Source organism: Dendrobates tinctorius, unplaced genomic scaffold, assembly GCF_039654945.1.
Source record: "Dendrobates tinctorius isolate UK_male_01 unplaced genomic scaffold, ASM3965494v1 ptg000048l, whole genome shotgun sequence".
In the NCBI taxonomy this organism is placed as follows: Eukaryota; Metazoa; Chordata; class Amphibia; order Anura; family Dendrobatidae; genus Dendrobates; species Dendrobates tinctorius.
In genome coordinates, this window is record NW_027361716.1 from 26,801,681 (window position 1) to 26,819,977 (window position 18,297).

General features: G+C 43.0%; 1 protein-coding gene across 2 annotated transcripts in view; it reads right to left on the reverse strand.

Moving 5' to 3' along the window:
• Positions 1–1,462: 1,462 nt before the first annotated feature.
• EDC4 (enhancer of mRNA decapping 4) overlaps positions 1,463–18,297 on the reverse strand; it is a 634,971-nt gene continuing 618,136 nt past the window's right edge. For both annotated transcript variants that reach the window (XM_073576355.1, XM_073576356.1), the window contains one exon: positions 1,463–1,966. In XM_073576355.1, the coding sequence (XP_073432456.1) occupies positions 1,777–1,966 (190 nt within the window). In that variant the 3' untranslated portion in view covers positions 1,463–1,776. The remainder of the gene's footprint in view (positions 1,967–18,297) is intronic.

Here is an 18,297-nt window from a genome sequence, read left to right on the forward strand (position 1 = left end):
CCTATATTTAGCGTTGGATATGCTGATCGTGCGCTGGTCTGATTTTGCTGGCGCTGCACCCAGAGCACAAAAATGCAATACAGGGCGTTTTTGTGCGCTGGGCGCAGCGCCAGCTAAACCAGACCAGCGCATGGTCAGCGCACGATCAGCATATCCAACGCTAAATATAGGATACACTGATCGCATGCAGCCTCATGCGATCAGAGGAGGAACTGACCGGAGGCGGCGCGGCTTAGCGGCGGCCCTGCGCCCACGAATGCTAGTGTGAAACTAGCCTAAGTGGGTTAAATAAGGCTTCAGGTTTGGCTTAAGGAAATAAAAAAATTGATACATAAAAAAAATTAATAAAGCCAAAAAAAAGTATAACATCTTTAACATTTTTAGAAAAAGCTGAAAAAATAGCTGGTCCAAGCCCAAACTTTAATTACATCAATTTTATTCAAATTAAAATACATGTCGTTGCTGGGATAAGGAGTAAGGGCCCCATTACACTAAACGACGCACCAGCGATCCCGACAACGATACGACCTTGTCAGGATCGCTGGTGCGTCGCAACATGATCGCTGATGAGCTGCCAAACAGGCAGACTCACCAGCGATCAGGACCAGTGAGGACGCTGGTATCCAAAGTAAATAGCGGGTAACTAAGCGCGCGCGTGGCTTAGTTACCCGCTGTGTACCCTGGATACCAGCGTGCTCGCGCTGGGAGCTGGTATCCACGCAGCGATGCGTGCTGGCCAGCGGGAGACCAACAATCATAATATGGCCCAGGACATTCCTGCACGATCAGCGATACCCAGCTGGGGGGGCGGTCGCTGATGCGCGCGACACACAGCGAGATCGCTGTTGCGTCACAAAATGTGTGACGCATCAGCGATTTCGCTTAGTGTGAAGTACCCCTTAGACACTGGCCTAATGGAAGAAAGTCTGGGAATGCTAACGGTTCACAGGTGAGCGGATGCAAAATACTTGCCTTGGCAGTTCACGCTACACCATAAGTAAGCAGTCGAATCTTAATTATCAAACTATTTGGGACAATTTAGGAGCCATGGTACGTTAACTGTTCTAAGGTCTCAGTTGCTAACTTTTTGTGTACGGTAATACTCACATAGCTATTTGATGTAAAAATATATGTTGGTCACTTTCACACTGCAGAGATTATTGCAATTTCTTCATTCTGATGAATTTAACAGATTTTAAAACTAATAACTTTCTACCATATGTAAATAAACTCTGTTTCTCAATAAAGCTTTAGGTCTGAACTCCTCTACTAAACCTTTTCCATTTCATTTGCGTGTTTCTTGGTAGCTTTACAAATCTTGCCTCCAGTAAATATCTTAAAAAAAAAAAAAAATGTCTTAAATGGTAAATCAATACTTTACACGGTCAAGCTCTTAACATAGAATATTTAAGTTATATGTAGATCAATTTTTACTCAACATTATTTTTACTCGTGAAGAATGTTCAGGTGCGAATATGAAAATTTATTAGATATATAGTATATTTCACATGATCTAAAAACACATATGGTATCTAAATCAGGTGTATTGCAATTTTACAACAAAGGAAAAAAATAAACAAAATTTTAAAATTGAGCCAAGAAAGATATTCAAGAATTAAGATTGAAAATTATTTATGGTCTTTCATTTGTGTTACAATCACAAGGAAATTCCCTCCACTGTATGTCGTGCAATGAACAATCAAGTACAGTTTATTAAAAAAAGAACATTGTTTACAATCAATTCAGTTGTTGAAAGAATATACAATTGGAAAAAGTCTAACTAATAGAAGCGACTAGCCCCTGAAGCATAATCATCAGTCGCCTTGCAGCCTTATGTAAGGCGGCATAAGACTCCACTTGCAAGAACTGAAACAGTTTCTGACGCACTTGACTGATGATACTTCCCATGTGATCTCTTGTCACAGAGTCACCGTGATCAAGATGCATTACTGCTTCTTCCAAGTAACTGCAAAATAAAAATATAAAAAGTTCATACAATTTGTAAACAAAGCATTGCATTACAAAAAATTAAGGATATGTTAACCCCTTAGTGACAGAGCCAGTCTGCAGCTTAATGACTAGGACAACTTTTACAATTCTGACCACTGTCACTTTATGAGGTAATAACTCTGGAACCCTTTAACGGATCCCGCTGATTCTGAAACTGTTTTTTCGTGACATATTGTACTTCATGTTAGTGGTAAAATTTCTTCGATATGTCTTGTGTTTATTTATGAAAGAAAAAGGAAATATAGCGAAAATGTAGCAATTTTAAAACTTTACATTTTTATGCCCTTAAATGAGAGATGTGTCACACAAATTTCTTAAATCACATTTCCCACATGTCTACTTTACATCACCACAATTCTGGACTTTTTTGTTAGGAAGTTATAAGGGTTAAAAGTTGACCAGCGATTTCTCATTTTTACAACAAAATTTACAAAACCATTTTTTTTAGGGAACACATCATATTTAAAGTCATTTTGAGGGGTCTATATGACAGAAAATACCCAAAAGTGACACCATTATAAAAACTGCACCCTTCAAGGTGCTCAAAACCACATTCAAGAAGTTTATTTACCCTTTACGTGCTTCACAGGAACTAAAGCAATGTGGAAGGAAAAAATTAACATTTAACTTTTTTTGCAAAAAATTTACTTCAGAACCAATTTTTTTATTTTCACAAGTGTTAAAAGAGAAAATGAACCACAAAATTTGTTGTGCAATTTCTCCTGAATATGCTGATACCCCATATGTGGGGGTAAACCACTTTTTCAGCGCACGGCAGAGCTCGCAAGGGATGGAGCGCCGTTTGACTTTTCCAACGCAGAATTGGCTGGAATTGAGATCGGATGCCATGTTGCGTTCGTAGAGCCCCCGATACTCCTAAACAGTGGAAACCCGTAACAAGTGACCCCATTTTGGAAACTAGACCCCTTAAGGAACTTATCTAGATGTGTGGCGAGCACTTTGAATCTTCAAGTGCATCACAGAAGTTTATAACGTAGAGCCGTGAAAATAAAAAATATTTTTTTTTCCACAAAAATGATCTTTTCGCCCCCAAATTTTTATTTTTACAAGGGTAACAGGAGAAATCATACCCCCACAGTTGCTGTACGATTTGTTCTGAGTACGCTGATATCCCATATGTGGGGGGCAAACCACTGTTTGGGCGCACGGCAGAGCTGAGAAGGGAAGGAGTACCGTTTGACTTTTTCAATGCAGAATTGGCTGGAATTGAGATTGGACGCCATGTCGCTTTTGGAGAGCCCCTGATGTGCCTAAACAGTGAAAAAACCCACAAGTGACACTATTTTGTTAACTAGACCCCTTAAGGAACTTATCTAGATGTGTGGTGAGCACTTTGAACCCTCAAGTGCTTCACAGACGTTTATAACGCAGAGCAGTAATAAAAAAAAATCACTTTTTTCCTCAAAAATGATTTTTTAGCCCGCTATGTTATTTTATCAAGGGTAACAGGAGTAATTGGACCACAAAAGTTGTTGTGCAATTTGTCCTGAGTACGCTGATACCCCATATGTGGGGGGGGGGGAACCACTGTTTGGGCGCATGGGAGAGCTTGGAAGGGAAGGAGTACCATTTTGGATTGCAGACTTTGATGGATTGGTCTGCGCGCATCATGTTGCACTTGCAGAGCCCCTGATGTGCCTAAACAGTATAAACCCCCCACAAGTGACCCCATTTTGGAAACTAGACCCCCGAAGGAACTTATCTAGATGTGTGGTGAGCACTTTGAACCCCCAAGTGCTTCACAGAAGTTTATAAACGCAGAGCCGTGAAAATAAAGTCTTTTTCTCCACAAAAGTGATTTTTTAGCCCCCTATTTTTTTACTTTCCCAAGGGTAACAGGAGAAATTAGACCCCCAAAGTTGGTAAATAGTGGAAATGCCTCAATTCTTGCTCCAACCCTAACCCCAACCCTAATTCTAAGGCCTGTTTCACATTTCCGTTTTTTGACGTCAGTCAAAATCCGCCACTTTTATTAAAAAAAAAAAAAAAACGGATCCGCCCTTTTTTGGCGGATCCGCTTTTTTCCCCCATAGGCTTGCATTAGTGGCGGATGTTGACTGACAATCGTCCGTTGCATCGTTTTTTTGACGGATCAGGGAGAATTTTAGCGGTTCCCGGGCGGAACAGACTGACACAAACTTTTTTTGGATTGACGGTCTGCTATTTTTAAGTGCGCATGCCCGGAAGATTTGCTTCGGGAAACATTTTAACCCTGAAATACCGTCGCGGAAGCGGCAAAAAAATCTCTCGGGCCACGGCTCCTTTAAATCCCAGTCACTTGCCGGCTGCAACGAATCCGGTGGCATCCGTTTGGCCCTCAACGGAAACGGATCCGTTTTTAACTGCTCTGGCGGCTTTTGACTGACAAACAGACGGAAATGTGAAACAGGCCTAACCCTAACTCCAACCCTAATTCTATCCCTGATCCTAAACTCTAACCCTAGCCCTAACCCTAATGGAAAAATGAAAAAAAAATATATATATTTTCTTTATTTCATTATGTTTGCCTATCTAAGGGTGTGATAAACAGAGGGGTTATTTACAATTTTTTTTATTTTGATCACTATGATAGTTTATCATAGTGATCAAAATGAATGAATGGAATCTGCCAGCTGGAGCCTGCAGATTCACAGCGGGTGCACTGCGCATGCGCCCATTTTCTTCCGGATGTAAGATGGCGGCGCCCACTGGAGGAGGCAGAAGGGACGCAAGACCACCGGGAGGCAATCCACGACCATCGGGAGGTACCGGGGGGGTGGATCGGGGACCTTATTTCTCTCTTCTCTGATGTGCGATCACATCAGAGGAAAGAGAAATTAAATGCAAAATAGCAGTTTTTTTTTTGCGGTCGCTGTTATACGGTTAATAACGGCGATCGCAAAAGCGGGGTCGGTATAAACTGACACGATTCGTGTTCTCTGGGGTCTCGGCTACCCCCGGCAGCCGAGACCCCGGAGAAAATCTGACACTGGGGGGCGCCATTTACTTTCTGCACAGCGCAGTGAATTAATGGCGATGTGGTTTAAGTGGCCTTAACTACCGCCGTTAAAAGGCGTATCGGCGGTCGTTAAGGGGTTAAAATGTTGTGTTTTTGCAGCATTTTATTAATGCAAATTTTAAGCTGTGTTTAAGCTGCTTACAAAAAGTAGGTTTTGCTGCATTTTTGTCAGGGTACATTAGTCTACTGCGCATGCTGATAAAGTTTAGTGCGTAAAAAAATCTGATGCACCACCCATTGCTTTCAATGGGTGAAAACCGCTGCAAAAACGCTGAAAGAGGCGACATGCTGTATTTTGTAAAAGTGCAGGAAAAAAACCCAAGGTGTGTACATGAGATTTCTGAAATCCCATAGACTTTGCTGGTATTGTGAAAAGCAGTTGAAAATTTGCATTAAAAAAAACATAAAAAAATGCAACGTTTTAACAGAGCTGTAAATCTTGAAAGCATAACCAGCCTTTCATGGCAGCTTGGCATGCTTAGCTTTCCTGCAGCCAACTTCCAATGAAACACACGACTAAAATTACACATGTCACAAGCAGATTTTGCCTGATGCACTGCAAAGGGAGAAAAACACAAAAAAATATGTGGCAACTGACATAATGCAGATTAAAATACAAAGCATTTCCTTAACCCCATGTTGATTTTTCCTTTGTGTATGAGAATTTTTAAACCCCTTAACACATGAATTGTACTGTAAATCACCACAAATTTTTAGTACTTAATTCACACTAAATTTCTGCCATATGCGAGTTCTAATCCCATCTACGGTGAATGAACAACTTAAAAGAAGTTGGAGTGCTTTAAAAAAATTTTTCTTGGATTTAGGTGTGTCTTTTTGAAATATATTAGGGTATATGCACACGTTGCGGATTCCAGTGCATATTTTTCCGCGCGGATACTGCAGAATCCGCAGGTAAAATGACCTGCGTTTTACCTGTGGATTTTCTGCAGGCTTTGTGCGGATTTCGCCTGCGTTTTTACCCCTTGCGAATTCCTATAATGGAATAGGTGTAAAACGCTGCGGATTCCGCGCAAAGATTTGAAATACTACGGAAAATAAACCGCTGCGTTTCTGTGCGGAATTTTCAGCAGCATGTGCACAGCGGATTTTGTTTTCCATAGGTTTACATGGTACTGTACACCGCATGGAAAACTGCTGCGGATCCAGAGGGCCAAATCCTCTGCAGATCCACAGCCAAATCCGCATCGTGTGCACACACGCTTAATGCTTGCATCAGTTTTGTGTAGATTTCATTGAAAATCATGCTGCTTTTCTCTTTATTTCATTTCTACACATACTATCTTGATGTGCAATTACTAAAGGATACACAGAAGTTTTCAAAATAACAGTAGTATGTTCAAAAACGTAATCACAAAATCTTTATATTAGTTTTATCTTCATGCATTTATAGTCAGTCAAAGAAAAAAGAAACATCCGGCACTGTCCCTGAGAAAGAAATACCCGCAAAGTCACTTATAACCGCTATCAGTGTGACACCTGTAACCCTTGCTGAACGGGTGCTCTATCCATGTGAAGAAAAAACATGAACTATCATAGTAGAAAAAGACAGCAGGATGGCACTCACCGTTCTCTTGAAATTATTCACTTTATTTCATGTTAATAAAGCATAGGCAATGGCACGGGAGAAATGCAAAAAGACAGACGACAGCAGTTTCGTGCACAATGCACTTCAACAGGTCCCATTGCCTATGCTTTATTAACATGAAATAAAGTGAATCATTTCAAGAGAACAGTGAGTGCCATCCTGCTGTCTTTTTCTACTATGATTTCCATGCATTTGTAACATTGTTTTCTAATTCAAAACACATAGATAAATGTATATAATTTTAACTACTTTACAGAAAACAAAAAAAATGCATTGGGCTGTTCAAAAAAAATAGCAGTGTCTGCATTTGTCTTTACAAACTCATAATATGTACTATTTTTTGTGACGATTAAGCATTCCTGTGAACCACTAACCTAATATTATGCATTTATATAGCGCCATTTATTCCATGGCGCTTTACATGTGAAAAGGGGAAATATAGACAAGTATAGTAAACATGTGTAAGACAAGGGACACACAAGTACATGAGGAGAGGGGACCCTGCCCGCGAGGGCTAATATTTAGTTATATACCCACAATTTTGTATAACTGCTTCACTTCTATGTTGCACAGAGTCAACCAACTTCTGGCACCAGTCAACTGTTATTCCAGTCCAGGACACTTTGGCTACATCCCACAATTTTGGGGCATTTGTTGTTGGCTTTGCCTCAGAAACGGCATTTTTTATATCACCCTACAAGTGTTGTACCAGATTGAGGACAGGGGATTGGGCTGGCCACTCCATAACCTCAATTTTGTTGCACTAGAACCAAGATTTTACTTGTTTACTGGTGTGTTTAGAGTTGCTGTCTTGTTGAAACACCCATTTCATATATTTTAATATATGCAAACGGGTCCATGCTCCCTAGTATCGAGTAAATAGGTCCATCACCATGGTAAGAGAAACATGCCCATATCATGATGCTTGCACCACCATGCTTCACTGTCTTCAGAGAGTACTGTGGCTTGAATGCAGAATTGGGAGTCATCTCACAAACTGCTGCCCTTGGACCCAAAAAGAACCATTTTACTTTCATCAACCCACAAAAAGTTTCTCCATTCCTCTTTCGGTCAGTTGATGTGTTCTTTTGAAAATTGTATCCACTTCAGTACGTCTTTTTTATTTTTTTAACAGTGGGATTCTTGCTAAGATATTAGCTTCATATACAGTGGGGCAAAAAAGTATTTAGTCAGTCAGCAATAGTGCAAGTTCCACCACTTAAAAAGATGAGAGGCGTCTGTAATTTACATCATAGGTAGATCTCAACTATGGGAGACAAACTGAGAAAAAAAAAATCCAGAAAATCACATTGTCTGTTTTTTTTTTCATTTTATTTGCATATTATGATGGAAAATAAGTATTTGGTCAAAAACAAAATTTCATCTCAATACTTTGTGATATATCCTTTGTTGGCAATGACAGAGGTCAAACGTTTTCTGTAAGTCTTCACAAGGTTGCCACACACTGTTGTTGGTATGTTGGCCCATTCCTCCATGCAGATCTCCTCTAGAGCAGTGATGTTTTTGGCTTTTCGCTTGGCAACACGGACTTTCAACTCCCTCCAAAGGTTTTCTATAGGGTTGAGATCTGGAGACTGGCTAGGCCACTCCAGGACCTTGAAATGCTTCTTACGAAGCCACTCCTTCGTTGCCCTGGCGGTGTGCTTTGGATCATTGTCATGTTGAAAGACCCAGCCACGTTTCATCTTCAATGCCCTTGCTGATGGAAGGAGGTTTGCCCTCAAAATCTCACGATACATGGCCCCATTCATTCTTTTATGTGCCCAGATCAGTCGTCCTGGCCCCTTTGCAGAGAAACAGCCCCAAAGCATGATGTTTCCACCACCATGCTTTACAGTAGGTATGGTGTTTGATGGATGCAACTCAGTATTCTTTTTCCTCCAAACATGACAAGTTGTGTTTCTACCAAACAGTTCCAGTTTGGTTTCATCAGACCATAGGACATTCTCCCAAAACTCCTCTGGATCATCCAAATGCTCTCTAGCAAACTTCAGTCGGGCCCGGACATGTACAGGCTTAAGCAGTGGGACACGTCTGGCACTGCAGGATCTGAGTCCATGGTGGCGTAGTGTGTTACTTATGGTAGGCCTTGTTACATTGGTCCCAGCTCTCTGCAGTTCATTCACTAGGTCCCCCCGCGTGGTTCTGGGATTTTTGCTCACCGTTCTTGTGATCATTCTGACCCCACGGGGTGGGATTTTGCGTGGAGCACCAGATCGAGGGAGATTATCAGTGGTCTTGTATGTCTTCCATTTTCTAATTATTGCTCCCACAGTTGATTTCTTCACTCCAAGCTGGTTGGCTATTGCAGATTCAGTCTTCCCAGCCTGGTGCAGGGCTACAATTTTGTTTCTGGTGTCCTTTGACAGCTCTTTGGTCTTCACCATATTGGAGTTTGGAGTCAGACTGTTTGAGGGTGTGCACAGGTGTCTTTTTATACTGATAACAAGTTTAAACAGGTGCCATTACTACAGGTAATGAGTGGAGGAAAGAGGAGACTCTTAAAGAAGAAGTTACAGGTCTGTGAGAGCCAGAAATCTTGATTGCTTGTTTCTGACCAAATACTTATTTTCCACCATAATATGCAAATAAAATGAAAAAAAAAACCAGACAATGTGATTTTCTGGATTTTTTTTTCTCAGTTTGTCTCCCATAGTTGAGGACTACCTATGATGTAAATTACACACGCCTCTCATCTTTTTAAGTGGTGGAACTTGCACTATTGCTGACTGACTAAACACTTTTTTGCCCCACTGTTCTGTCACAGTACTCACAGGGAACTTGAGAGTGTCTTTGATCATCCTGGAGCTAATCACTGACTTAGGGCTTAGCCTTTGCCATTCGTCCATCCATTCGAATGGTAGCTTCCTGTTTTCTTCCACATCTCTCTACTTCGGCTTTCTATTTTAATGCATTTGATATAATTTTAGCTGAACAGCCTATCATTGTCTGCACTTCTTTATAAGTTTTACCCTCTCCAATCAGCTTTTTAATCACAGTACGCTGTTCTTGTGAACAATGTCTCGAACAACCCATATTTCTCAGGCTTTCAAGGAGAAATGCATGTACAACATGTCCTGGCTTCAGCCTTAAATAAGGGTCACCTGACTCACAGCTGTTTCTTCAGAATGATTGACCTCACTAACTGAATTCCACACTGCTGTTATTTTGAACACAACCCCCTTTCAAATAATTATTCTAATACATAGACTCAAAGACATGCAGATCATGAATGCTGAGTCTGTTGGTTTTCTAAGAATCTACTGCACCAACTGGTAAATTGTTTGACATGTGGTAATATCATTTATACCGAAAACCGTTATTAATCTGGTTAGTAATTTTGGACTGCTATTATTTTGAACACTACTGTACTTGGTTATGCACTTAAAGTTATCCACATCCTGTAATAAACAGTTAAGTTACTGTTAAAGGGAATCTGTCACCATGTTTTTCCTACTTAATTCAAAATAGCAAGATGTAGGGCCAGTCTGATTCCTGTGATGGGTCACTTACTATGTAGCTCGGTGTAGTTTTGATAAATTCACTGTTTTATCAGCAAGAAATCACTAGAGGACTGGTAAACCTTCTGCCAAACAGTACTGCATAGTCATGAGATCTGCATAACCCTGACCTATGAATGGCGGCTTTCTGCTATGCACAACGTCCACAGGAAGCTGTTAATCAGTGGAGACAGAGCTATACAGAGATTAGCATTCACTGCACTGGTAGATATGCAGCAGATCAAACAGTTTTTAATCAAAATTGCTGTACCCACTAAAATAATACATAGCTGGAATCAATGGCTGCACTCAGATAGGATCGTAAATACATAGTGAGAGATTCCTTTTAAAGCAAACATGTCAGCAGGATTTTGCTAAGTAAACTACAGACACTGTCAGGTTGGCAGTGTTAAACAGATTAAATGATACCTGGGGTGAAGAAATTCGCCTTGTGGTTCTTGTGTAATCAGTGCTATAAGTTGTCAGTTAATGATATGCTCGTGCTCTGGGACGGGACTGTAGGCAGGTCTTATCTTATTATTATGCATTTATATAATGCCATTTATTCCATGGTGCTTTACATGTGAAAAGTGGAACTATAAACAAGTATAATAAACATATGTAAGACAAGGGACACACACACAAGTACATAAGGAGAGGGGACCCTACCCGTGAGGGCTCACAGTCTACAGGGATAGGTGAGGATACAGTAGGAGAGGGTAGAGCAGGTCGTGCGGTGCTTCAGTAGATCGAGGATCATTGCAGGCTGTAGGCTTGTCGGAACAGGTGGGTCTTCAGGTTCTTCTTGAAGGTTTCCGTTGATGGTGAGAGTCTGATGTGTTGCGGCAGAGTGTTCCAGAGTATGGGGGAAGCACGGGAGAAGTCTTGTATGCGGTCGTGGGAAGAAGAGATAAGGGGGAGTAGAGAAGGAGATCTTGAGATGAGCGAAGGTTGCGTGCGGGTAGGTACCTAGAGACCATGTCACAGATGTATGGAGGAGACAGGTTGTGTCTTTGTGTGTCATGGTTTGGGTTTTGAATTGGAGCCTCTGGGCAATAGGAAGCCAGTGAAGGGCCTGGCATAGGGGGGAGGCTGGGGAATAGTGGGGAGACAGGTGGATTAGTCGGGCAGCAGAGTGTAGGATGGACTGGAGTGGAGCCAGAGTGTTAGCAGGGAGGCCAGAGAGTAGGAGGTTGCAGTAGTCGAGGCGGGAGATAAGAACATGCACTAGTGTTTTTGTGGTTTCGTGGTTGAGGAATGAGCGGATCCGGGAAATATTTTTGAGTTTGAGGCGGCAGGAGGAGGCGAGGGCTTGGATATGTGGCTTGAAAGAGAGTGCAGAGTCGAGGATCACCCCAAGGCACCAAGCGTGCGGGACTGGGGAAAGAGAGCAGCCATTGACATTGATGGATAGGTCTGGTGGAGGGGTAGAGTGAGATAGGGGAAAGATGATGAATTCTGTTTTGTCCATGTTCAGTTTGAGAAAGCGAGCAGAGAAGAAGGCTGAGATAGCAGACAGACATTTTTGGATTTCAGTCAGTAAGGAGGTGAGGTTGGGTCCAGATAGGTAGATCTGCGTGTCATCGGCATAGAGGTGATACTGCAAACCGTGGGATTCTATGAGCTGTCCCAAGCCAAAGGTGTAGATGGAGAACAGTAGGGGGTCCTAGGACAGAGCCTTGAGGAACACCAACAGACAGGGGGCAAGGTGAGAAGGTGGTGTGTGAGAGGGAGACACTAAATGTTCGGTCTTTTAGGTATGATGAGATCCAGGATAGGGCCAAGTCTGTGATGCCAGGAGATGAGAGAGTCTGTAGCAGGAGGGAATGGTCTACGGTGTCGAAGGCAGAGGACAGGTCCAGGAGAAGGAGGACAGAGTAGTATCGCTTGCTCTTGGCGGTTAGTAAGTCGTTAGTGACTTTAGTTAGGGCAGTTTCAGTTAAGTGATGCGGTCGGAAGCCAGATTGTAACCGGTCAAAGAGGGAAAAGGAGGAGAGGTGGGAGGACAGTTCAAGATATACATGCTGTTTCAGTAGTTTTGAGGCATAAGGCTGGTTTCACATTTGCATTTTTTTGCGCTTAAAAAAACGCATACGTGCGCATGCGTTTTTTCCCCTATATTTAACATGGGTGCGCATACTTGCGCGCTGGCATGCGCACGTATGCGATTTTCATGCGCTGCGTTTTTTTGGGGTGTGCGCTTGTATTTCACAGACGCTACATGTTGCATTTTTTGGTCCTGGAAAAAAACGCATGCGCACGTATGCGCACGTTTTGCGCTAAAAATGGCCATTATAGCCTATGGATGCGCATACGTGCGCACTGGCATGCGCATGTATGCGTTTTTTTAGCGCTGCGTTTTTTTGGTGGTGTCCACTTGTTGTACTAGTTATAAATTTCTAAAGTCAAAAAAAAAAAGTCTATATAAAGGAGGTGCCTGCCAAAACTCTGCCACTACTACACTGACAGATTGGAGAGCAGTCACCAAGGAACACATTATCAGCGCAAGAATGTGAGTATATTACATTATATGCATGTCCTTTTAAATTATGTATGTACTAATGATTTTTATTATTTTTACATGCAGTATGTCTTCAGAATCCGAATATTCTCCATCGCGGCAGGAATTGGCGCAAGCAGACCGTGAGGTGATTATTTTCGTGCATCTGGTAAGTATATCTGCTGCTACTCCAAATCTCTTACGTTTTTTTCAACTTTTTTAAGACATCATCCTCATCATCTTCTGCGGACAGGACTTCTGAGGGCGAAGAGCAGGAGCAGCGAAGCCAAGTCCCGGTGGTGATACGGAATGTATGTATCAAATGATTTGTAATGTTCTTTATTTTTTATCTTCTATTTTTACTCTTTTTTTATGTTTTTTTTTTTGTAACTTTTTATTCAATTTAAATTTGATTATTCTAATGAATGTGTTTTGTCTAGGTTCCACAACGGGATGAAGACGTCTACCTGGATAATGAGCAGCTCATCAGCCTGGTCCAGGAGCGTGCGCCGTTGTGGGACAGCCGTGACCGGCTGTACAAGGACAATGTGGTGACCCGGCGGCTATGGAATGAGGTGGCCGCAGCGTTGATGGATGGCTGGGACAGCGCCACAGCATCCTCCAAAAAGGCGTTTAGTGAGTATTTCCCTGCTCTGTATTGTGCCGCAGTGACTGTTGTCCTTGACGGCACTGTTGGGTTTCGTGCTAGGTATATTCTAGCAGGAAACCCAACAGTGTCATCGGGCTCTACAGTGACTGCTTTGATTATTGTATTGCTATATTGTGCCGCAGTGACTGTTGTCCTTGACGGCACTGTTGGGTTTCGTGCTAGGTATATTCTAGCAGGAAACCCAACAGTGTCATCGGGCTCTACAGTGACTGCTTTGAGTATTGTATTGCTATATTGTGCCGCAGTCACTGTTGTCCTTGACGGCACTGTTGGGTTTCGTGCTAGGTATATTCTAGCAGGAAACCCAACAGTGTCATCGGGCTCTACAGTGACTGCTTTGATTATTGTATTGCTATATTGTGCCGCAGTGACTGTTGTCCTTGACGGCACTGTTGGGTTTCGTGCTAGGTATATTCTAGCAGGAAACCCAACAGTGTCATCGGGCTCTACAGTGACTGCTTTGAGTATTGTATTGCTATATTGTGCCGCAGTCACTGTTGTCCTTGACGGCACTGTTGGGTTTCGTGCTAGGTATATTCTAGCAGGAAACCCAACAGTGTCATCGGGCTCTACAGTGACTGCTTTGAGTATTGTATTGCTATATTGTGCCGCAGTGACTGTTGTCCTTGACGGCACTGTTTTTTTTTTCCCAACAGTGGACAAAGTCCGAACACGTTGGCGTTCGATCAAGGACCGCTTCAACAGTGATGTTCGTGCTGAGGGCCAGGTTCGCAGTGGATCTGCGTCAAGGACCAGAACTAGATACCGTCACTATCACGCGTTGCAGTTCCTAAGACCGGTCCTTGCCACGAGATCGTAAGTATTATAAATTTTGGGTTTTTATTTTTATTAATCTGTGTTTTTCTAATCCACAGCTGATGCTTCTTGTAAAGGCATGGTAGTAATGATTTTCCTTTCTTCCACAGCACCTGGAGCAGCACCCTGCAACCTGGCCCTGGAGCGGTCCTTCCTCGGACGTCCTCTGACCCGTCCCAGCCATCCGACAGCCAGGAAGCACCTTGCAGGTCAGCCACACACACAGCTGGTGACCAGGAAGCTGGGCCATCAGGTGTTCCCCTGTCCCAGGTCTCTGCCACTGGTTATGCGGGCACTACCCGCCAGCGGCAGAGGGCCTTGGACAGGAATGTCTTGCCCGAGTTTATGCATTTGAGCGAGGCCTTTAATTCCAGCCTCAAGTCGCTGTCCGACAGAGTTGAAAGCGGTTTTGCACTCATGGAACGTGGTTTTAACCACTTTGAACACCTCTTCAATTCTGTAGAACAGCGCCTTGACCGTCTGGAGGCCGACCTCAACAGACCAGCACACCATTTTTTTAGTAAGATTGAAAAGGGCATGGCGGAACACCTTAGTCCTGAGCAACAGCTGAATGTGCTGCAGGCCTGCAACAATGCTTTCTTGCAGGCTATGCAGCATAATCGGTACGGTCAGCAGTCAGTGGTGTCATTTCCACCTGTGCCACCATTGACTCGCTTCACCTCACTACCGACTTGTGCTGCATACCACTGCACGGACACCTCTATTCAAAGCCAGGACACCCACCGTTACACCACCACAAGTCTGAGTGCAGCTGGTCACTTCACCTACACCACCATGGCAAGCGCTGCTCCTGTCTGGAGCACCACCGCCACTCCCATGCATGCGGGGAGCTCAGCCACCACTAGGCAAACATGGAACAGCCCTGCCGCTACAACAACATGTAGTAGCCCTGCCACCACCACTCCGCAAACCTGGACCATCACTGCCACCACCAGTCCTCCTGCAAGGACGAGCACTGCCAACCAAGAGCAGCAGCAGCAGCCACCTCAGCAGCAGCAGCAGCCACCTCAGCAGCAGCCACCTCAGCAGCAGCAGCAGCCACCTCAGCAGCAGCAGCAGCCACCTCAGCAGCAGCAGCAGCCACCTCAGCAGCAGCAGCAGCCACCTCAGCAGCAGCAGCCACCTCAGCAGCAGCCACCCCAGCAGACGGGGGACCTACACTCAATATTTGCCCCAAGTTCAAGGCGAAATCAGCCACCTCAGCAGCAGCAGCAGCCACCCCAGCAGACGGGGGACCTACACTCAATATTTGCCCCAAGTTCAAGGCGAAATCCATCAAGGCGGGCATTGGGCCAAAGTCGGTCCAGGCACACAAGCCTACGGCGACATGCCATTACAACAAATGTACCTGAACAGATTTCCTCTCCTCCAAGTGTTCCTAGTTTAATTCCCTTAACTGGACTACCTTCCCCCACAAGTTTTGTTGCCCCTTCCCCTCAAACACCGTCTTCAACTGCAAGTGTTGCATATTCCCTGCACACCCCCAAACGCCGGAAAAAATAATTTTTTGGTTTATTTTTGTGATTAAAAATAAATTTACATTTGTGGTTCACCATTACAAAGTTTCATTAATGTTGTTTGCGCCGCTCACACACACTGATGGGTAAATATATGTTAAAAACCAACCCAAGGCCTAGTATAGTCATATGTGAAATAACACGGACTAGTATAGTCATACCAAGGCCTAGTGTAATAACTCGAGTTTTACCAACTTGGATCTGGTTTCATGAAAAACAAAAAGTTGAAACTTGTCTAAAAAATAAGTTTCTTTCTTAAAAAGTTTCACCAGTTTGTTTTTTGTGAAACAAGATGCTAGTTGGTAAAAATCGAGTTATTACAGTAGGCCTTGGTATGACTATACTAGGCCGTGGTATTTCACATGACTATACTAGTGTAGGCCCAAGGCCTACTATACTCATATTTGAAATACCACGGCCTAGTATAGTCATTCCAAGGCCTAGTGTAATAACTCTAGTTTTAACAACTAGAATCTGGTTTCATGAAAAACAAACTGTTGAAACTTGTCAAGTTTCACCAGTTTGTTTTTCGTGAAACAAGATCCTAGTTGGTAAAAATCGAGTTATTACAGTAGGCCTTGGTATGACTATACTAGGCCGTGGTATTTCACATATGACTATACTAGTAGGCCCAAGGCCTACTATACTCATATTTTAAATACCACGGCCTAGTATAGTCATTCCAAGGCCTAGTGTAATAACTCTAGAAACTTGTCTATTTATATACTACCACAATTTTAAATAAAAGTTGGAATTGAGCTGATTACATTCATCCACTCAATGCTGACTTGTATTCCCCATTGACTTTCATTGGGTGGGGTTGGGTTTTGAGGGTTGGGTTTTGAAAAAATCACATACTTTTTTTTCAACTAGTTTGACAATTTTCTCTTGAAAAAAATTGGTTTCCTGATTCATGGCCTGCAGCTTTGCTCGTTCCAATATATTTCACGCAGACTAGCAATGCTGCATTTTAACTCATATGTGTATTTACCTGCCCAGGTGTGTGAACATCAAAAAATTCAGTTATACATGGGAAGTTTTTTATTTAATTGGATTTTAAAAAATATAGTGCACTCAGTAATGGTATCAAATAAGGTTTTTTATTACCATAAACAAACAAAAACATTACACCATTTCATCTTGCCAGTGCACCCGTCCTACATCAGAAATAAAGTAGGCCGCAAATTGGTCCCTCATTTGGCCAACTTCAACGGATGACCTGAGAGTGTGCTGAGTGAATTCAGGCAATGGGTTAGGAGCATCATCGTCCAGTTCAAAGGTCGGGTGCTCTTTAGCCATCACAAAGTTATGTAGAACCACACAGGCCTTCACCACCTCATCGACTGTTTCAAGTTTAAGATTAATGGCCGTGCCCAGAATTCGCCATCTGGAGACAAGAATCCCAAAAGCACACTCGACAGTTCTTCTGGCCCTGGTCAGCCTGTAATTAAATATTTTTTTGGTGTGGTCCAAGTCCCGGCTGGAGTAGGGTTTCAGTAAGTTTCCGCACATTTGAAAAGCTTCATCGCCAACCATTACAAAGGGCAGTGGCGGAGCTTCGGTGTGAGGAAGAGGCCGTGGCATAGGGAAATTAAATTGGTTGCCATACAACCTCCGGCCCATGTCTGAGTTTTTAAAAGCCTGTGAGTCATTACCACGGCCAAATGCTCCAATGTCCACTGCTACAAACATACATACGGCATCCGCAATGGCCATGAGTACTATTGAAAAGTACTTTTTGTAATTATAGTACTCAGATCCCGTTCTTTTGGGTTTGATGATCCGTATGTGTTTACCATCAACAGCTCCCAAACAGTTGGGAAAATTGCATACTGTCCAGAATTTGTCAGCAATTTCCATCCACTTTTCAGCGGTGGGCAGGGGCAGAAATTCTGGACAAAGAACATTCCAGAGAGCCCGGCAGGTGTCAGCAACAATTCCAGACAAGGTAGAGATTCCAATACGGTACTGGAAGTGTAGTGAAGATAGGGTTTCTCCAGTCGCCAGGAATCTGTGAACAGACAAAGAAGTAAAATTAATATTTATGTATATTATTTTAAAAAACTATAAAATAAAATATTAGTACATTCACGAAAACTAATTACCCAAGGTTTTGAATACTAAATTTAAAAAAAACCCATCAGATCGCACCCCTTGGTTTAATATTACATACCGTAATGTCACCAGTAGCCGTTCCTCAGGAGGAATCGCACGACGGAGCTGTGTGTCCTGTCTCCGGATGGATTGTTGGACACGAGCAAGCAAATCCCTGAAACTTTCTTGGGACATCCGGATATAATCTATAAATTTCTCCGGGTTTGCCTGGAGCTCGCTGTAGAGGGTGTGGTATGCCCCACGGCTCTCCCGGAGTTCAACAATCGGATGTATCCACATACGCCGCCGCTGCCGTCTTCGCTCCCTCTCTCTCTTCCTTTGTTCATGGCAAGCAACTGCATACGCCTGAGCCATCGCGATGTCCAAATCCAAGTTGAAGTGAAAACTCTTCCAGCGCAGATCCATGGTCACGAGAAGAATCAAGCAAATGTGAAGAATACTGTAGACAGGGTCTATATATTAACATACCACACCCACAATGAAGTCCCATTGGTCTTGT